The sequence below is a fragment of the Bubalus bubalis genome, chromosome 1 (genome assembly GCF_019923935.1).
Source record: "Bubalus bubalis isolate 160015118507 breed Murrah chromosome 1, NDDB_SH_1, whole genome shotgun sequence".
Taxonomy (NCBI): domain Eukaryota; kingdom Metazoa; phylum Chordata; class Mammalia; order Artiodactyla; family Bovidae; genus Bubalus; species Bubalus bubalis.
Genome location: NC_059157.1, coordinates 186,450,826 through 186,471,942, shown reverse-complemented (window position 1 = coordinate 186,471,942; position 21,117 = coordinate 186,450,826). Strand labels below are relative to the sequence as shown.

At 51.9% G+C, this 21,117-nt stretch overlaps 2 protein-coding genes across 7 annotated transcripts in view; both read right to left on the bottom strand.

The window, feature by feature from the left end:
- The window catches only part of MX2 (MX dynamin like GTPase 2), a 37,491-nt gene extending 22,821 nt beyond the window's left edge, over positions 1–14,670 (bottom strand). Inside the window, exons 1-6 of one of the 5 annotated variants that reach the window (XM_006076945.3) lie at positions 14,520–14,651; positions 8,120–8,304; positions 7,696–8,004; positions 6,682–6,874; positions 4,492–4,623; positions 1,192–1,346 (exon numbers count right to left, since the gene is read on the bottom strand). In XM_006076945.3, coding sequence (XP_006077007.3) covers positions 1,192–1,346; positions 4,492–4,623; positions 6,682–6,874; positions 7,696–7,935 — 720 coding nt within the window. In that variant the 5' untranslated portion in view covers positions 7,936–8,004; positions 8,120–8,304; positions 14,520–14,651. 5 annotated transcript variants of the gene reach the window in all.
- Positions 14,671–16,826: 2,156 nt separating this feature from the next.
- Positions 16,827–21,117, bottom strand: part of FAM3B (FAM3 metabolism regulating signaling molecule B) — a 71,452-nt gene continuing 67,161 nt past the window's right edge. For both annotated transcript variants that reach the window (XM_006076942.3, XM_006076941.3), the window contains exons 7-8: positions 20,191–20,323; positions 16,827–18,799 (exon numbers count right to left, since the gene is read on the bottom strand). In XM_006076942.3, the coding sequence (XP_006077004.1) occupies positions 18,710–18,799; positions 20,191–20,323 (223 nt within the window). In that variant the 3' untranslated portion in view covers positions 16,827–18,709. The remainder of the gene's footprint in view (positions 18,800–20,190; positions 20,324–21,117) is intronic.

The window sequence follows — 21,117 nt, the reverse complement described above, 5'->3', positions numbered from 1 at the left end:
CTGTTGATGTCCTGCTTATCCTCCAGAGCTCATCACTGGTATTTCTTCTTTCCCAAAGGCTCCCTGATTCCCGTGGTCAGATGAGACCCCTCCTTCCTCGACAGATCTTCCCTGGGATGCTTCTGAGCTGACAGCAGGAGGAAGAGGCATGCTCTGACCCCAGGCAAGCATTTTTGTCATGCCCTGGGAAATTCCACCCATTTGCTGAGTGAAGCAGGGTGAGAAGTGTGGAATTGGTCCCTTAACTCAGGAAGGGGAATGACCTAATTACAAGGCTCCCAGAGACAGAGAATGGTGATCTGGATGTTGAGGAAGAAAGAGTAATCAAGTGCCCAAGACAGTGGGGCCAGCAGAGACCCTTCCAAGAGGGACTGCCATGGTCTTAGTTGGGCTGTAATTGGGTTCCCAACACTGGCAGTGCCCTCCCCTCCTTCGGAAAAGGCAAGAGGGCATCTGTGACCTCAGTCCCAGGGGAAGAGGATCTCATCTTCTCCCTCTCCTCCACCCTGTCTCTTTACACCCTGGACAGCAACCCTGCTTCTGAGACTGTCCTTGCCTCCTTGGCCTCCATGTGAGCTGGCTCAGCAAGGCTTGACAAGGCTGGTCTCAGGGTGGACCCAGCCAGAGATCAGGTGTGATTCTGGCATCCCTGTGATGCCTGTGTTCTCAGGCAACCTTAAGTGGGAAGGTCTTTGGTAAAGAAGCCCCAGGCTCAGCAGCTGTTGGTTTGTATCAGTCAGAACTGCTCTGCGGTTCTCATGCCTCCACTGTACCAGCCTTCTTGTCCCCAGCCAGAGACCACAATCTGTGTCCTGATTGACTTACGTAGTATTATTTAAAAAACTTGTGGCTAAAATTGGCAGATCCCATGTAAAAATCCAATGTCTGGTTTCTTTTAAATATTAGGATAGTGGTAACACTGGATCCATATTTCCACAGGACAGCATTGGGCAGGGTGTGCGTATACACCTCCAGGCCTACAGAGTCAGCTTTGCCTGTTTCCATGACTGCCGGGCCCTTGTCAGACCCCTAGTATGAGGCCCCAGACCTAGACTGTCCTCTTCAGTCTCTTCCTCAACTACTGAGAGCAGGCTGGGAAGGTGCACCAGAGCCCTGGGGGCTGCCGGCAGAGACCTCAGAAGTGCCCCCTGCTGAGCGTGGGGCCCACTCCCAAGTTGCAGAGAGGCTCACCTGCAGTCCGATGTCTTGTGGCTGGTTTTCCACAGCCACCCTGGTGATGCCAGGAAGGTCAATGAGGGTCAGATCTGGGACGTCAGGGGAGGTGACCTCCAGATTAATGAGCTCATGGCTGATGCCAACTCCATTCCCAGCTATGATGTTCTGGGCTGTGGAGACCAAGAGAGGAGAAACCCTGAGTCCAGATGAAGAACCCAACCAAGCAAAAGCAGTGGAATCTGTGGGCAGATTTATGTCTCTCACCTATTTATGTGTCTCGCCTATATCTGGGGACAGTCTTAAGGTGAGAAACAGGGAGGCAATTTAAGCACAGCCATGATGAATTGCCTAATTCTTTAGAGATTAGGAGGTGGGAGAATGATGGCAACCAGGCTACTTTGTAAACATTTCCTGTTTTAGCTATCACTCCAAGTCACTACTTAAGCTATGATTTTGTAACTCTGTATTGAAGTGAAACATACATACAGGAAAGTACCCTTTGTCTTAAACCTGTGACTTGGTGAGTTTCACAGGCGAGACCCATTGGTGTCACAGAAACGCATATCAAGAAACAGAACATGGTCAGCGTCCCCTACCCTGCTAAAGCCCCTCTCTCCCTGTGGATCACTAGCCCTCAGGTAAAGTAGCGCTTATCTTAAGCTTTACCAGCATCTACTCTTTTGCCCATTTTTGTACTTTGTACTTGGTTGAGCTAAGTGAATTTGCTGATAGATAATCACTTTTGACCTACAAGAAGAGCATTTTCCTGTGGTCCCACCTAATTATAAAAGGGATCGTAAACTATGTCTTCTCTTGGTATCATGCATGTATGCATGTGTGCTAAGTCACTCAGTCATGTCTGACTCTTTGGTTCCCCATAGACTGTACCTTGCAAGGCTCCTCTATCTATGAGATTCTCCAGGCAAGACTACTGGAGTGGGTTGCCATGCCCTCCTCCAGAGGATCTTTCCGACCCAGGGATCAAACCCGAGTCTCCTGCGGCTCCTGCATCACAGGTGGATTCTTCACCGCTGAGCCACTTGGGGAAGCCCTCTCTCGGTCCCGCTTCCTCAGCTCAACATTTCATTTGTGTGATTACCTTATACTGGTGCTTGTGGCTGAGGGCTGTTCCTTTTCATTGCCATTCTGTGTCTTGATCCAGTCTGTGGGGTGTGGGGGGTTGGGGCTGGGGGGTGGGGGATGGGTAATCATAGTTGCTTGCTTGCTAAGTCACTCAGTCATGTCTGACTCTTTGCGATTCTATGGACTGGAGTCTGCCAGGCTCCTCTGTCCATGGGCTTTTCCAGGCAAGAGTGCTGGAGTGCGTTGCTGTGCCCTCCTCCAGAGGATCTTCCCGACCCAGGAACTGAATCTATTATGTCTCCTGCATTGGCAAGCAGATTCTTTTACCACCAGCGCCATCTGGGAATCACAATAGTGCTGCTATAGAGATTCTAGAAGCTGACTTTGGGTGCACATTTTTGCTGGGGTATACTTGGGATAAAGAAAGCTGAGTGCTGAAGAATCGATGCTTTTGAACTGTGGTGTTGGAGAAGATTCTCAAGAGTCCCTTGGAGACTGCAAGGAGATCCAACCAGTCCATCCTAAAGGAGATCAGTCCTGGGTGTTCATTGGAAGGACTGATGTTGAAGCTGAAACTGAAATCCTTTGGCCACCTGATGCGAAGAGCTGACTCATTTGAAAAGACCCTGATGCTGGGATGCTGGGAAAGGTTGAGGGCAGGAGGAGAAGGGGACGACAGAGGATGAGATGGTTGGATGGCATCACCAACTCAATGGACATAAGTTTGGGTAAACTCTGGGAGTTGGTGATGGACAAGGAGGCCTGGCATGCTGCAGTTCATGGGGTCGCAAAGAGTCGGAAATGACTTGAGCGACTGAACTGAACTGATACTCAGGATTAGAGTTTTGAGGTGTCATGGGGTGTGCACACAGCTTTAGTGGATATTTTGTCAATTTTCCAAAGTAGTTGCACCAACTCACACTCCTACCTGCAGTGGACCAGAGTTCCCAGATGCTTTAGAGATGCTGTTCTAAAGATGCTCATTACTCATCCTTACACAGAACATTCACCCACATTCACAGAACGTACCCTCCCAGACCTGCCCACAGAGCTCACAGCTAGAGAGACTGGGCAGATCTCAGCCATGCTGAAAGTTGTGCTGGGCACATGTGGACAGGACGGGTGTAGCAGGCATGGCAGTGCAGAGCTTTTATCATTTGAAGCTAGGAAACTTGCCAGGTGAAGATCTCAGGAAGTTCCTGTTTTGGGGGTGGATCTAGAATTGAGGCAGCACTTTGCAATTTGGGGAGCGATCCCTCTGGTGAGCTAGCTGGAGACACGGGGTTCTCAGGGAGCTGAGCCTAAGGAGTCATGTGAAAACCCCAGCCTCGGATGCAGTTTGCTGCTCAGTGAGGCATAAGCCCATCTCCCTAGAATGGAAGCTATGGCCACAGAGTTTCTTGTTATGATCAGAGGGAATTTTTGCCTGTCTAGCTGAGCCTAGCTTGAGAGCAGGAAGGGGAAGATGCCTTGGGGAGGGGTAGGCAGGCTCAGGGACCTTGGAGGCAGGGCTTCGAGGGGATGACCTCCAGGGTCCCCTCTGAGTGGGTATGGAAGTGGATTCCAGGAGCGTGTGTGCGTGTTACTTCAGTCATGTCCGACTCTTTGTGACCCTATGGACTGTAGCCCACCAGGCTCCTCTGTTCATGGGATTCTCCAGGCAAGAATACTAGAGGGGGTTGCCAGGCCCTCTTCCAGGGGATCTTCCCCCACCCAGGGATCAAACCTGTGTCTCTTATGTCTCTTGCATTGGCAGGCGGGTTCTTTACTGCTAGCGCCACCTGGGAAGACATTCCAGGAGCAACTGAGCCTTCTCATTTGGTGGTTCCCTCAGGCTGATCTCAAGAGCTGGATGTGCTTCTAGGAGTGATGGATGCGCAGGGCTTGCCTTGGGGAAAACCTCACGGCTCGGGGACAGGGATGCGGCCACAGGCAACCAGACATTTCAGGTTAGAGCAGCACCTTGGGACACACGTCCTCAGCATTAACCAGGGTAGCTGGAGCAGGAGTGCTGCCCGGGACACTTCCCAGAGGAGAGGCAGGTAAACTGACAGTCATGAAAGGGTAGGGTTATGTAGCAAGGAGAAGGGATATGTGAGAGGCAGAGGGCCGGCACATGGGAAAGCCTGGAAAGAAGAGACGGTGCTCACTGTGGAGCTGGAGAGGCCAGGGTGACCGCTGATGATCCCAGGGGGATAAGGAGCCGACTTGCAGATGCCCGCAGGGCCCTACCTCTACGAATCTCCCACTCCACCTCTGAAGGGTTTTGCAGCTGCTGAGTAATGTTGCGGTAGGTGATTTTCCCGGTCCATTCACACTCCCGCTTTGTCAGTTTCAGCACCAGCGGACACCGGGTGATGATTCCTGAGAGAGAGTTTCCCAAACAGCCTCTAAGTTTCCCTTAAAAAGAAGCATTCACAGGTGCCCTTTTCTTTTCTTTTTTGACTGCACCACAAGGCATGTAGAATCTTGGTTCCTTGACCAGGGGTCGAACCCCCATCTCTTGAACTGGGAGCATGGAGTTCTAACCACTGGACCACCAGGGAAGCCCCACCCTTTGCTCTTATCCTCCCCAGTGTCCGCAGAGGCCTTGTCTGAACTCTGTATCCCTCTCTAGGGAGGACTCAGTCCAGCCCCACTAATTACCCCCGGCCCTAGGAAGGCCTCAGGCACAGTCCAGGTGGCAGCCAAGGGCCAGGACTGGGGTAGGAGTGGGAGGGAAGCAGTGAGATCTACCTGACCCCATCCAGCCCTCCCATCCCCTCACACTCGGGCATGGAGGGAGCCCAAAGCACTACTGTAAGGGGCTCCTGCCTGCCCCTCAAGACTGCCAGGGCCACACCGGCCTCCAGATGCTTTGCTCTGTTGCTTTTCTCCTGGAAATGCTGAACCCAGGGTGGAGAGGAGGAGCTGCTGGTCCCCACTCTGACTCCATCACACACCAGAGTTGGGCTGATGGGGATCTCACAGGAGACCCTGGAGTAAAGGACTGGCTGCCCATGCTTGGGAGGACACACAGGCCGGGGCGCCTGGTCTGGGTGGTTGTTGAGGGCTGTGCAGGGTCCATGAAGCCCCCATACCCTCCTCTGTGCCCAGGAGGCAGCCCTGGCTCCCCGGGTTCCAGTTGTTTTTGACGGATGGGCAGTGCTGGAAGAAGATGGGTATGAGAGAGGGAATCAGGACAGGGGAAACTACCCACTTTAGGGTGCCAGGTCCATCCTTTTTTCCCCTTTATAATTATTTTCATTGTCAGAATGTATGACAGCTTTTTAATTCTGTGTTTGAATGCGTGTGTGCTAAGTCACTTCAGTCATGTTTGACTCTTTGTGACCCCATGGACTGTAGCCGGCCAGGCTCCTCTGTCTATGGGATTCTCTAGGCAAGAATACTGGGGTGGGTTGCCATGCCGTCCTCCAGGCGATCTTCCCAACTCAGGGATTGAACCCAGGTCTCCTGCACTGCAGGCAGATTCTTTACCGACTGAGCCACCAGGGAAGCCCAGACGATCATAGTAGTAGTTAGTTCTGTCCGACTCTCAGACCCCACGGACTGTAGCCTGCCAGTTTCCTCTGTCCATGGGATTCTCCAGGCAAGAATACTGGAGTGGGTTGCCATGCTTAATTCTACACATGCTTAAATTTTTTTGTTTGTTTGTTTGTTTTTTTGAAAGGAAACAGGAACTTCCTTGGTGGTCCAGTGGTTAAGACTCTGCACTCCCAATGCAGGGAGTGCAGGTTTGACCCCTTGTTGAGAAACTGAAAGCCCACATGCCTTGAGACAGTGACCAAAAAAAAAAATTTCTTTTTTAAAATGAAACATTGTGTCTTATCACACCATGATCCTGGCTAGTAGCTTCTCAAATTTGAGAAAATTCTTCAAAAAGACTTTACATGTTACCGGAAACTAACAAATTAACATAGAAATGTTTCTAGAGTCTTAGAGGACTGGAGGGAGAAGGCAATGGCACCCCACTCCAGTACTCTTGCCTGGAAAATCCCATGGATGGAGGAGCCTGGAAGGCTGCTAAGTGTCAGACACGACTGAGCGACTTCACTTTCACTTTTCACTTTCATGCATTGGAGAAGGAAATGGCAACCCACTCCAGTGTTCTTGCCTGGAGAATCCCAGGGATGGGGGAGCCTGGTGGGCTGCTGTCTATGGGGTCGCACAGAGTCGGACACGACTGAAGTGACTTAGCAGCAGCAGAGGACTAGAAAGAAACCAACTGATACAAAGTCCAGCAATGACTGTTGCCACATGAAAGAGGACTCAGAACCTAGGGGCAGCAGGAGCATCCAGGCCCACCCCCCCACCACCCCCTGCCCACATCACCAGTCCAGGGGGGCTTCCCGTGACCTCTCCCGAGCCTACTGGTCTTGGGATGCTCTGTGGCTTGCAGGAGGCTGCCCCAGCAGTACTTACCGCTGCCCCTGGGGAGGGCAACCCCCGACAGAGCCTCCAGCACGGAGCTCTTGCCCGAGCTCTGGTCCCCGATAACGGCGATGGCGGGCAGGGCCAGGTCCTGCTCCACACCCAGGGCCCGCAGGGAGTCAATGAGGTCAATGCAGGGCCGCACCTTCTCCTCATACTTTCTGTACAGGTTGTTTTCCGGCCCCTGGAGGAGACAGACAGACTCACAGCCTTGGCCTTTGATGGACTCCCATCGCTTTCTGGAATTTGCGACTGAATTGATGAATCTGCTCATGCTAGGTTGGAGACAGGAGGGGCGAGAGGTGGACCCAGGTGTGCCAGAGGCAAGGCCCCTGCACTTGTTCCTGCAGAGGCTTGGCTTCCACTGCTGTGGGCTGGAGGTGGAGGTGCCCGTGTGAGTTGGGAGATGGCCCTGCGAGGGCAGGCGCTCCCAGTTGGAGGGAGGGGAGAAGCCCACCCCGGGCCTGCAGGGCTGGGGTGGGGGGTGGCTGGCAGTGATGACTGTGGCAGTCACAGTGGGAGGGAAAGCTCCCAGGCAGGAGGCCCCAGCACAGAGAACGGAGGCCCCGGATCCATGTCCAGGAAGGTCACTGGTGCCCCAGAGACTGTGTCTGCCCCTGGGGCTTGTTGGAAGTGCCCAGGAGGTTGGGGGAGGGGGAGGGCACCAGCTGTACTATGGGGACTGGACCAGACTGGCAAGTTTTATTCCTCACTTTCCCCCAACCCCTCCACCTTCTTTCAGATGGTAAAGAATCTGCCTGCAATGCAGGAGACCCAGGTTCCATCCCTGGGTCCTAAAGATCCATCCCCTGGGGGAGGAAACAGCAACCCACCCCAGTACTCTTGCCTGGAGAATCCCATGGGCAGAGGAGCCTTGCGGGCTGCGGTCCATGGGGTCGCAAAGAGTCTGACACGACTGAGTGACTAACACACACATTTCTCTCCACATCCCCCCAGCCCTCCCCATGCATGCACCCTTCCTGACCCACCCTCCTCTCAGCTTACCTTTGACCTCTGTTGGCCTCCGTTTGCTTCTGGCTGCTGAGGGTCCAAATTCAGCTGACTGAAGTTGTTGGGAAGGAAGCCCGGGTTGCTCTCTTCCACCTGCCATTGTGGGGGACTCATTGTCTGCCCCAGTGGTGGCCCTGGTGGCTGCTCATGGAAGTAAATGTCTTGCTTTGGGTGGTGCTGAGTGGAAGTCGGAGTGTGCCTCTTGTACTTTAAAGGCCTGAAGGACAGCGACATGACTGTCTGCTCGGAGAGCTGGGGTGTGTGGTCTCCGGGGCTCAGCGCCTCTGGTCTTCTCAGCAAGCTCTGCAAAGACGCAAGACGGGAATGTGGCCTAGAGGTCCCCCAGCAGACCTTCCTGGGGGCTGTATTTCTTCCATCTCTGCCTCACCTAATCCCTTACAACCCACCTGCTGCTCACCGACGCAGGGGAGACCAACAGCCCAGCTCAGGCCTGTCTGCAGGAGGGGCTGATGGCAGCAAACGGGCGCAGAACACAAAAGGGGCGTTGGTGGGCCCCCAGAGCCTGGGGACAAGTGGACTCCACGCTTCCACGGGAGAGTCTGAAGGTTCTGCTGTCACTTCTGCTGGGCTCTGCGTCGTCACCTACAGCTCAGGACGAAGAGAAGCAGTAAGGCGTGGAGAGATGACAGGGAGCCCCTCTAGGGTCCCTTGGTAGCCAATCTCTGCCCCGCCATCACTGTTTCTCACCCAGGCTGGGTCAGGCTGCTGGAGATTCTGGGAGAAAAGGGTTCTGGGGTCTCTTACTTCTCCGTGGGACGTATAATCAGGTGGTCTTCCGCCTAGAGACAGCTGGCCTCACCCAGCACTGCTCTGAGATGCTCATTTCACAGCCCTATGATGCTATTTTCACAGCAACCCTGCATGTCAGTGCCTAATATGCACTTTTTCAGGTCAAGAAGGTAAAGCACAGAGGTCTAGATACTGGCCTGAGTCAGGGCCCAGAGGCCGGCCAGGGACTCTGGGTCATGAACACTTTCCCACTATGACCAGCCCCCAGCCACCCCCCTACTGGGACCAGAGTGAAGACAGTGAGTTGAATGGCTTCGCTCCCCTCCCATGCGAGTCCACCTGGATATGTGACTGTGACCTTATTTGGAAAAGCCTACTTGCAGTGGCATTGAGGCAGATCTGGGGATGACGGTGGGCCCAAAATGCAAGAAGAGACAGGCGGAGAGGGTTTGAGACTCAGAGCCCCTTGGTTGTAGGGCAACGGAGGCAGAGACTGGAGGGTCGCTGCCCCATGTCAGGGACCCCGAGGGGATCAGGGGCCCCAGAAGCTGGGAGAGGAGCCTGAAAAGGGTTTCCCTCAGAGCCTCTGGGAAGAACTAGCTCTACCAACACCTCGCCCTGGAACTTCTGGCCTGAGAACCGGGAGAGAATAGATGTCCTGTGTGTCTGAGTTGGGGGCATCTGTCAGGCCAGCTCCAGGGCACTAACCAGTGGGGAGGATTGGAGTCTCGAGGTGGTGCCTACCCCATAGCTGCCCCTTGGGGCATCCATGTGTACCCCGTTTCCAGCCCTCCATCCATCCCCACCTCAAAACAGTGGTTCCACCCTTGCACACACTGTGGCCCTTTCCCATCTAACCTCTGGCTCATCCTGTCACTACCCTTTCTAAAAACTTCTGGGGTCTTTTTCTTTCAGAACAAAGTTCTTAAAGAATTTGGTCCTAACCTACCTTTTCCTATCTGATGCCACCTCTGAATGCTAGGCCAGGTTTGTTTACCTTCCCTCAAACTGGATCTGCACATTCATCGCCATTGGCCTAGCTTTAAAAGTGTGGGTGGTTCATTCACTTATTCATTCATTCAACAGATGTGTTTTGAGGACTGATGCAGGGTGAATTGTGTCCCCAAGTTCATAGGTCAGAGTCCTAACCCCTAGGACCTCGGTGTATGTCTATACTGGAGAGATGCCCTTTAAAGAGGTGATTGAGGTAAACGAGGTCACTAATCCAATCTCACTGGTGTCTTAGAAAAAACAGATTAGGACAAGTACACACAGAGGCAAGAGCGGATGAAGACACAGGGAGAAGACCACCGTCTCCATGCCCAGGCGGCCTCGGGAGAAAGTAACCCTGCTGACACCTTAGTCTTGGACTTCTGGCCTCCAGACTGGGAGAAAATAAATTTCTGTTGTCTAAGCCATCCACCCTGCGGCACTTCGTTACAGCAGCCTGAGCAAACTAATACGAGGACCTACTATATGCGAGGTGGTTCCTGCCATGAGGATTCAGTGGTGAGCAAGCCAGATGAAGTCCCTGTCTCCGGTACACACATTCTGTCAGGGGGACCCCCCCACAAAAAAAAACAAGAAAGCTGACCAATGAAGAAAGCTGCAGTAATGCAACCCCAGGTGACGATGGAGTGTCTGGATGAAAGGGTGTGGGTGACAAATCCTGGGGTCAGTGTCAGAGGTGGAGGCAGGGGCTGTTTGAGGGCATGTCCATGTTTACCAGAAACAGGAAATGAATGAAGAGAGGAGCTATTATTTGAGGACCTGGGGAGGAACCTTCCTGGCAGAGCAAGTCCAAGTGCAAAGGTCCTGAGGTCAGAATGAGCTCAGGGAACTGGGAGAAGCACACTTGTCTCCTGGGGGCTCAGAAAGCCCAGCCCAGGGGCGACTCCTTTCTTTGGGATTGGGGGCTGGCCCCTCTGATCCTCTCTGCCTTGCTCTTTCCAGGCTGTGCCCTGGCCTTTCCTGACATGGCTGGGGCTAGACCTGACATTTGGGTTTGGGCTGGAAGGAGATGGAGAAGTCTTCTACCTGCACTTTTCTGAGCAGTCAGCCCCACTGACCTGGAGACCCTAAGGAAAGGGAGACCCCCCCAGGCTCGGCCCCGCTCCTGGGGGAGCCCTGCAAAGGCTGTCCAGTGGAGGGAGCACCTTATCTCTGTGCTGAAATCCTAAGACAGTACCTCTGTTCCCTCCTGTGGATGAAGGGCAGTAAGACTGCTCAGCTGAGTGTTGGGTGGAAGGCCAATCTTACAGGTAACCCCAATCTATAGTCAGCCAATTCCCGATGTGTGGGGCTGCGGGGGGATGAAGTGGGCACTTCCGGGCCAGGAATTGCTGGCACGCAGCCCTCAAATGCCCTGTGGCTAGCTTTAGAGGAAAAGACTCTCAGCCAGCCCCTCCCACTAGTTGGGGACTAAAACTAAATCTGGGTTTTTACAGCTGTTTTGCATCTTTCTGGTCTTCATTTCTGAGTCCCTGAGGTTTAGCCTTTTCTCTGTTCCACATCTGATTGTTTCCCATGGGGCCAGTCTCCCCCATGAAATTCCTCGTCTTACAAAATACCTGACCCTTCAGCAAGTGTCTAGAGAAAGTATGATCCCATGAAAAGGCCTCTGCTTTTTCTTTTTCATCCTGCTGGCAGCATCCTCAGATATTTTCCCCCAGTAGTGCCAAGGAGTGATGGCAATGAGCAGAAGCTGGAAGAGACAGGGATGGACTCTATGCAGAATCTCAGGAGGAACCAGCCCTGCTAATGCCTCCATCTCAGACTTCCAGCCTCCAGGGCTGGGAGAGACTAAATTTTCATTTTGTAAGCCCTCTAGTCTGGGATACTGTGCCATGACAACCCTAGGACACTCACACACCGTTGCTGTTCAGTCAGTCAGTCATTTCTGACTCTCTGCAACTCCATGGACTGCAGCATGCCAGGCTCTCTCTCTCACAGTCTCCTGGAGCTTGCTCAAATTCATGTCCATTGAGTCGGTGATGCCATCCAATCATCTCATCCTGTCATCCCTTTCTCCTCCTGCCCTCAACCTTTCCCAGCATCAGGGTTTTTTCTAATGAGTCGGCTCTTCGCATCGGTGGCCAAATTTTTGGAACTTCAGCTTCAATATCAGTCCCTCCAATGAATATTCAGGGTTGATTTCCTTGAGGATTGACTGATTTAATCGCCTTGCTGTTCAAGGGACTCTCAAGAGTCTTCTCCAGCCCCACAGTTCAAAAGCATCATGGTTTATACCTAATCTGTTCCCCCCAAGTGCCTTTCTTTGCTGGGTGGACTTGGCATCATATCTGTCGCTAAGCAAAATTCTGAAGGTGTGATAATCCACCAGTTCATGCTACAATGGGAATCAGCAAATGCTAGAAAGCAGGTGTCCTTGCCCCTCGAGAAACAGTGTCAGGAGCCCTCTTGGCCACCACTGCCTCAAGCAAGAGGGATCCCGAAGCTCTGAGGCTTTGGGGCTTCAATTCTGATACGAGTTCCAAAGTGTGTGTCATTCTATATCATCAAACAGTTGACTCAATTCAGACACTATCTACTGGGAGATAACAGCGGACTATTATCAGATGGGGCTCACCCTACTCACTTGCCCCCACCCCATCCTGCTGCCAATTGCAAATGGGCACTTGTCATCTGTCTCTAGGCTTCCTGGGTGGCACAGTGGCAAAGAATATGCCTGCCAATGCAGGAGATGCAGGAGACTTGGGTTTGATCCCTGGGTCAGGAAGATCCCTGGAGAAGGAAATGGCAACCCACTCCAGTATTCTTGCCTGGGAAATCCCATGAACAGAGGCGCCTGTTGGGCTATAATCCATGGGGTCACAGTTGGACACAACTGAGTGACTGAGCACACACACAGACACACACACACACACACACACACACACACACACACATCTAACTCTACAAGGATTAAATCCTGAGCCTCTGCAGTTGCTCCCCTGAAAGTAGTTCAGGATGGAGATCAGGAACAAGGCCCTCTGTGCTCTGGGAAAAACTGGCAGAACAGGTATTCAGATAGATATTTTCCAGAGAAGATTTTATGAGCACAGTTTTGCATCTCCTCACATCTAGAAAAGCACTAAAATCAGTAATAGTGACATCTGCTCCTCATGACTAGCAGTGAGCTTCTGCTGAAATGCGTGCTTGATTGCATGTACGCCCTTCACTAAAATCATATATTACTGACTTCCCCACTAGCTGTTTGCTGCAGCTTCTCAGAGCTATCCAAAATGCTGTCTCCCAGGCTACCATCCTCATTTTGCCCCAAATAGAACTTACCTCACAACTCTCATGTGCATTTTTTTCCCCAGTCAACACTGCCCATTTCAGATGCAAACTGCTAGCAAAGACACCCCCGACATCATCCCACCGCCCTTCTTGGGTTTGAATAATCTGCTAGAGCAGAAACCTTTTAGACTAGATCACAGGTTGATTATAAAAGGATTTCCCAGGTGGCGCTAGTTCTTTACAGAACCTGCCTGCAATGCAGGAGACAAAAGAGACACGGGTGCGAACCCTAGGTGGGGAAGATCCCCTGGAGGAGGGCATGGCAACCCACTCTAGTATTCTTGCCCAGAGAATCTCCATGGACAGAGGAGCCTGCTGAGCTACAGTCCGTGGGATCACAAAGATTCGGACATGACTGAGTGAAATCGCACGCACACAGACACAACTCAGGAGAAGTGAAAGTGAAAGCCGCTCAATCACGTCCGAGTCTTTGGGACCCCATGGAGTATACAGTCCATGGAATTCTCCAGGCCAGAAAACTGGAGTGGGTGGCCTTTTCTTTCGTCAGGGGATCTTCTCCACCCAGGGATCGAACCCAGGTCTCCCTCATTGCAGGTGGATTCTTTCCTAGCTGAGCCGCCAGGGAAGCCCAGCTCGGAAAAAGCCCGATGGAAGAGATGCAGAGGGCAGGCGCGGGGCGAGGGTGGAGCTTCCGCTCCGTCTGCGAGCGCAGCTCTCCCGCATCTCCAGTGCGCTCCAGAAGCCCTCCAAACACTCGGGTTTTCAGGCGGCTTCATTGCATAGACCTCATGGATTTCATCACTGACTATCGGAGATTGAACTCAACCTCCTGCCCTGCTTCTCTTCCGGGAGGAAGGGAGTGGCTGGAAGGGCCAGTCCTCTGTCACGTGACCGCTCACCTAGGTAACCGGCTCCCACCTCATTAACATAACACGGGGACCTGACACCACCTGATTAGCATAACAGAAGCCGACGCACTCCTCCCTTCTGAGGGTTTTAGGAACACCTGTTAGGCTGGAACTGACACAGACCAAATCATCTCTCCTTTCCCCCTACAATTGTGAATATTATGATATAGTCACCTGGATGAGTTAATATCTATCCTCATACTTACTTTTTTATCTTGCGATGAGGACTTTTAAGATCTACTCTTTTTGTTGTTATTGTTTAGTCTCTAAGTCGTGTCTGACTATTTTGCAGCCCCGTGGACTGTAGCCTCCCAGGATCCTCTGTCCATGGGATTCTCCGGGCAAGAATAGTGGAGTGAGTTGCCATGCCCTTCTCCAGGGGATCTTCCCAACCTGAGGGTCGAACCTGCATCTCCTGAGTCTCCTGCATTGGCAGGCGGGTTCTTTACCACTACTGCCACCTGGGAAGCCTTCTACTCTCTTAGCAACTTTCTAAAATGCTACACATTATTAGCTGTGGAGATGCAATGTACAGCAAGGTGACTATAGTTAGTATATTTCTTATTATAAATCACAGCTTCACAGAGCATGAAACTCTCTCCCCTCCTCAGAATGTGCAACTTCCATGGAAGTTCCAGAAGCCACTTCTGAGTGGTCTCAAGGTCTTTGGCCAGACTCAGGGAAATGGGCACCCCCTGTGTTCCCAGTCCCGCCGCTCCCTTTCTAGAGCGTGCATGCAGGGATGGCTAGGGGCCAGCACCAGCGCACAACGCAGGCAGCTTCAGAAACAGCATCTTTCTGCCTCCAGCCTTCTGGCACAAGCCACGTTTATCAGGAAGCAGATCTGCTGCAGGAAGACACATTAAGCAGCCCTCCCCGCACTGACCCAGCTCTTACCTGTGCACTTGTAGGAGGCCGGCAAGTCATCTCTGCCCATTCCTCCCTTTCCTTTTATAGGATCCCTCCTGCCCTTGTGGCTTGCTTTCCGAGAAGTAAGGGAAATGAAACTAATGGCTTGTCATAGAAAACGAAACCATTAGCCTGCCACAGAAACGAAACCTGAAGCATCCATCCATTTCCTGGTGCTTCATACAGTGATCCTGACTCCAGCTGCATCAGTCTCCTGGTGGGCTTGTGAACTCACAGGGAGGGGCAGGGTGGGGGGCGGGTAACCGGGCTAACAGGTTCTCCCGCAGGCTGGGGCTGACCACACTTGGAGAATGGGTCACTTAGCATAGCACTGTCCAGGCCTTTCTGAGATTCTGTGTGCTGCCACTCTCTGCCTGTATTAAGCTCTGAACATTCCAGGAAGGGACATCCACAGCTCCTCCACAGCATCCCTCACGTAGGTGCGCAGTGCGTACCCTCACACTTGGGCTGGTTCCCAGGAGTGAGCCTGACTTCCTGGTCCTGTGTGGGTTACTTCACCTGCAAAACTACAGGCATGCACCTCCCCCCCGCCCCTGCCAGGGTCCCAAAGCCCTCCCTTCGCTGTGACTGAAGTGAGGGTGAGTTGGGCACTCCCATCACCAGAGTATGGGGGGCCCCAAGGAGCCCTGGGGGATCGGGGCTGGCACAGGACGGGGGTATTCTGCCTCCATCTCAACATCACACCCATGAGTCTTTCTAAAACAAAACAAAAAAATCTTAGAAAATTAAGAAAATGAATCCCGAGCACTTTTTTGCTCATTCACCTGACTGTGGGCAAAATTTCCTCTCAAGAAGAAATTTGGAGGCTTAAAAGATGGTTTTCAAAGCCTGGCATTAAGAGGTCCTGGGGGTAGTTTCCAGGGTCTGCGTCCTGCAGGACCTGATGCCCAGGTCATCCATCCAGAGACCCCTGGGCAGAGGGGGAAGACGGAGGGAAGAACTGGACAGCTGACTTTGCAGTGAGTTTTCTGATTCATCAACTGTGTCACAGGGTGGATGCCTTTGCAGCTCCAGGAAAGGCACAGGGAAGACACTGCAGAGGCCAGACAAAGTGGGACCACTTCCACGGAGGCAGAGAGGGAAGTTCGCTAAGGAGGTGGCTGAGGACCCACCCTCCCCAGCAGCACAGCAGCGCCCCTCGGCACGCCCTTCAGGAAGTCTCTCTGGGAAGGATCAGGGCCTCAGCAGACTAGTTCGTAAGCTGCTGTCCGGGGTTTCAGGCCGGAGCTTGGTGATGACCCCTGGCCGGGGTCCCTCATCCCACCCGGCCCACTGACCCTCCAAGGAAGGGCTGGCCCGGGTGCTCATACACCCTCAGCAGGACTGCTCCTTCTGAGTTTGCTTTCTCAGTTGCGCAGAGACCATGCAGTGTCTCCCCCACTAATGGATTAAGGAGGTGAGGACCTGGGAGCCTGTGCACAAGTGAGGAGTTCTAAGTGTGTGTCTGTGCAGGGTGGTGGAGTGGCAGAGGCCTCTGTGGGTGGAAATCCCCCAACTCGTCACTGTCTGGACCCTCCTTGCTCCAGCAGTGCAGGGGCGGGGCTGGGGGATGATGCTGACCCATCTCAGGGCAGGTGCTAGGAGGCTGTCTGCCCTCATGCATGCATGGTGCTTGTGGACGGAGGACAGGCCTGGGTGGGCAGTGTCTGTCTGGGCTAGGGGGTGACAAAGGGCTGCTGGGCAGTAGAGGGGCTCAGCTCCTTAGACAGGAACATGCTCCATTTCTGAATCTGTGATATCTAAAGTCCAGTCTGTGTGTGTGTGTGTGTGTGTGTGTGTGTGTGTGTGTTCAATCACTCTTTTAAGACCCCTTGGACTGCAGCCCACCAGGCTCCTCCATCCATGGGATTCTCCAGGCAAGAATACTGGAGTGGGTTGCCTTTTTCTTCTCCAGGGGATCTTCCCGACTCAGGGATTGAACCCGCATCTCCTGCATTGACAGGCGGATTCTTTACCGCTGAGCCACCAGGGAAGCCTGTCAAAAAATCCAGGCATATTGGTAATAGGGATTCTTAGAGCTCAGAAGTGCCTGCCTTTCACAGGGTGGAGGTTAGAGGCCCTCCCTTCTCATGGGAGGGGCAGTCCTTGCAGGTCCACCCACTCTCCAGCAGCAGAGAGAGGCGGGGCAGCCCTGCTGGGAAAGTTCTTAGGGTGGGGCTGGGGGTAGGGGAGGCTCAGGCTGACTTCCACATGGGGGCAGGGTGGGGCGTCTGGGGAGAGAGGACAGACGCTCAGGACGGGTGGCTGCCCATCTGAGTCTGTTTCCTTGACAGCTTTGTTTTGTAGTAGACTTTATTTGTTTTAGGTTCACAGTAAAAAGAGGAAGATACAGAGATTTTGAGATTTCCCCTAGACTCCCTGCCTCACCCCCCCTCACAGGCACAGCCTCCCCTCTGTCGACTGCCCCCTCCAGAGGGGTGACCCCCGGACTGACACATTGTCATCACGCAGAGCCCACGGTTTACAGTAGGGTCACTCTTGGGATTGGACGCCTGGTGGGTCTGGACAAGTGTGTAATGCCAGGCGCCCACCATGAGTCCTGAGGGGAGTCCGCTGCCCTTCAAGTCCTGATCACCCCTCCCTCCTCCAGCCCCCACCTTCCCCGGGTCTCCATTCTGCTGCCTTTTCAGTGAGTTTCAAGTTCCCTTCCAGGCCTCCTCTAAGGTGGTCCAGAGCCCAGAAGGGGGTTCTCTCTGATGGCCTGTTTGTGTCCAAATTTCTCCTTTTTGTTAGGACACCAGTCACACTGGATAGGGGCCACCTGACCTGAACTTATTATACCAACAGTGACCCTATTTCCGCACAAGGTCACATTCTGTGGTACTGCCGGTTAGTTATGACTCAACTCATGAGTCAGGGAGGAACAAAGTCTAGCCTGTAACAGGGCCCCAGCCAAGATCCCGCCGAGTGGTTTGCAGACTCCTCTGCAGAAAGAGATGCAGGCTCCCTGAGGGGCCGACGGTCACCGCCTGCCACTGCCAGGAGGCTGATGTTCACCCTGGTTGGCAGCGGGATGCAATGATGAGGGCTCACATGTGTCCTGGCAGGAGCTCTGGCAAACATCTGCACTTGTGCTCTCTCTGGCTACCATGCCCGATAGGGAGCCTCCTTCAGCCTGGCCCCCATGCTCAGAATTGAGCCTCCACTGCCCTGCAGCCCGTCTACAACCATGGAGGACTCAGCGCTGCTGTCAGCCACTGAGACCTGGGGAGTCGGGTCCTGCAAGGATGCTGAAATTCAGGGTGACACACACTGCCATGTTTTTAAAAGGAGGCCTGCTGATAAACGTACTTGAAAACCGTTCATCTGTTCCAACCTCTCTATGGATAGATGAGAAACTGGAGGCTAGATAAGCACTATCAAGCTGGCATCAAAGTCTCCTATCGTTTCTGGGAGCCAGACTCAGGAGGGAGGTCAGAAAGAGCATTTGGCAATGACTTGGTTTTCTTAACCCCAATGCACTGGGCATCTTGGTATGTGGATCTACTGTGTGTCTCCTAGGAAGTCTGGGTTGTACAGTGGTCCTCCTGAGAGCAGCCCCTGCCCACCCAGCCCATCAGAGATCCCTCCTCCCCATCCTGTTAAACAAGGTGCCACTGGAACAACACCCCTGCCTGGAGGCAGACACTGAATCTCTTCACCATCGTATTGCTTGTGCCTGAGTTAGGCGCACCCACATTTGTGGGATGAATGAATAAGTTCAGGGACCTGCAGGGAAAGCTCAAGAAGGTTGACCCAAGAAGGTAGCTAAGACCTATGGCTGCTGCTCATTGTCCCTATGAGATGACCATCCATAACAAGGGTGTGCTCCGTGGTCAGAGAATAAAGGTTTTCTCTCTGCAGAGCTATCTGGACCACATGGGTCAAACTTGGATGTGATGATAAAATAGCTCCACACCTGGACAGGCAGGGGCTGCTTCCCAGGTGATGTCACTGAATCCTCTTGAACACTCCCGTGCATTTCAGCTCAACATCTTCACTCTATAAACACTGGCATAAAAAGTCTGTGGGACAAGATTTTATACAACTGGCAAATATTTTGTTTGGTTGGTTGACAAACCTGAAATATTCATAAAATATTGACCATTGGAAAAGGGCCATAGTCCATTCAGGATGCATTTGTCTATAAGAAGCCCATTTATCAAGGCGGGGCAGTGTTAGCTGGGCCCTTTTGGTATGCAGCCTTCTACCTGGATCTCAGCTGGCCAGCCAGAATACCTGTTCTTCGCATCATCTGAGTGGTTGATCTGTGCAAAGGAAAGAAAAGGATCTAATGCATCCATTCATCTAATCAACAATGTTTAATGTGCCAGCTGTGAGCAAAATAAGAAAAGAGGATCACTTCCTAGAATGGGATTTGTTCCAGCCTTCTCAGTAGTCACGTATGGATGTGAGAGTTGGACCATAAAGAAGGCTGAGTGCTGAAGGATTGATGCTTTTGAACTGTGGTGTTGGAGAAGACTCTTGAGAGCCCCTTGGACTGCCAGGAGATCAAACCAGTCCATCCTAAAGGAAATCAAGCCTGAACATTCATTGGAAGGACTGAGGCTGAAGCTGAAGCTCCAATACTTTGGCCACTTGATGTGACGAATGACTCATTGGAAAAGACATTGGTGCTGGGAAAGATTAAAGACAGGAGAAGGGGATGACAGAGGATGAGATGGTTGGATGGCATCACCGACTCAGTGGACATGAATTTGAGCAGGCTCTGGGAGTTGGTGATGGACAGGGAAGCCTGGCGTGCTGCAGTCCATGGGCTTGCACAGAGTCAGACCAACTGAGCTACTGAACTGATAACTGACTTATGTTTCAGGTACACTGCAAGGTGATTCAGTTATACATGTACACATATATTATTTTTCAGATTATTTTCTGTTATAGATTATTATAAAATATTGACTATAGTTCCCTGACCTATATAGTAAACCTGTGTTGCTTGTTGCATATCTATAAAATTCATATATTTAAAGTGGTTTTTAATGGTTTTAATGGTAAAGTGGTTACTCAGTGGTTTTCAGTATATTCAGAGACATGCAACCATAATCACACTCAATTTTAAAACATATTCTGGGAATTCCCTGGCAGTCTAGTGGTAAGGAATTGGTGCTTTCACTGCTAGAGCCTGGATTCAAACCCTGTTCAGGGAACTAAGATCCTGCAAGCCACATACTGGCAAAACACAAACGAAAACATTTTCACCCCTGAAACAAGAAAGCACATACCCACTCACCATGCCCCATAGCCCAGTCAGCTCCTAATCTACTTTCTGTCTCTGGGTTTTGACTGTTATGGAAATTTCATACACATGGAATCATACGGTATACGGCCTTTTGGTTTTGGTTTTCCTCCGTGTTTTTTCAAGGTTCACTCATGTCACAGCATATATCAATACTTCATTTCTTTATGTGCCTGAATAATATTCCAGTGGGCACTTGTATCTATTTTATTTATACATTTTTAAGTCCATTCATCCAATCTTTGGGTTGTTTCTCCTTTTTTGCTGTTAGGAGTAATAGCACATTCCTGTGCAAGTTTTTGTGCGAATATGTTTGTGTTCTCTTGGCTGTGCATCTGTGAGTGGAATTGCTAGGACATACGATAACTGTTTGAGAAGAAGCGATGTTTAACAGCCACTCACCTTTTCCCTCTGAATTCCTGCAGGAAGTTCAAAGCCTTTTGCTGCCACAAACACCCAGCTTGACCTGAATCGCATGTTCCTGATCTCTGTACTTCCCAGGGCTTCTATGGCCTTCTTGGCATCCTCCTTCATCCTGGAGGGATGCAAAGGGGGGAAGCCTGTGAATGTCTCACCTGCAGACTCCGGTGTGTACCCTAGAACACAGTCTGGTCCTAGGACAGGTTTCTAAAGCAGCATCTGCTATCCTGGGGCACAGGGCAGGAGAGAGGCGTGAACACTGGCTGAGTGTGTCACATCTTTGTGTGCATGTGTGCTCAGTCGTGTCCGACTCTTTGCAACCCCATGGGCTGTAGCCTGCCAGGCTCCTCTGTCCATGGGGTTTCCCAGGCAAGAAGACTTGAGTGGGTTGCCATCTCTTTCTGCATGGGATATTCCTGACCCAGGGATCGAACCTGTGTCTCCTGCATTGGCAGGCAGGTTTGTTACTGCTTGAGCCATCCGGGAAGCCTCTAGTTATACATAAAGCCACATCCAGGACTCTTTGGAAAAGGTCCTAATGCTGGAAAAGATGGAGGGCAGGAGGAGAAGGGGGCGACAGAGGATGAGATGGTTAGATGATGAATAAAAAACTCAATGGACATTAGTTTGAGAAAACTGGGAGACAGTGGACAGGGAAGATCACAAAGAGTCAGACATGACTGAATGTCTGAACAGCAACAACAAAGGACCGTTTTAGATTCAATCTGGGGCACAGAGTTTTAATTCTCAATTCTGAAAAGCCCTGGGCTTATGGTCCAATTATCCTCACCCCCAAACAACATAATTTCTGGTCCTTGCTGCTGCCTGTTTACTGACCACAGAATAAAACAGACAGAAAATGCTGAAAGATGAAAACAAATGTCAAAACTGTATCTTTCATATTCACAA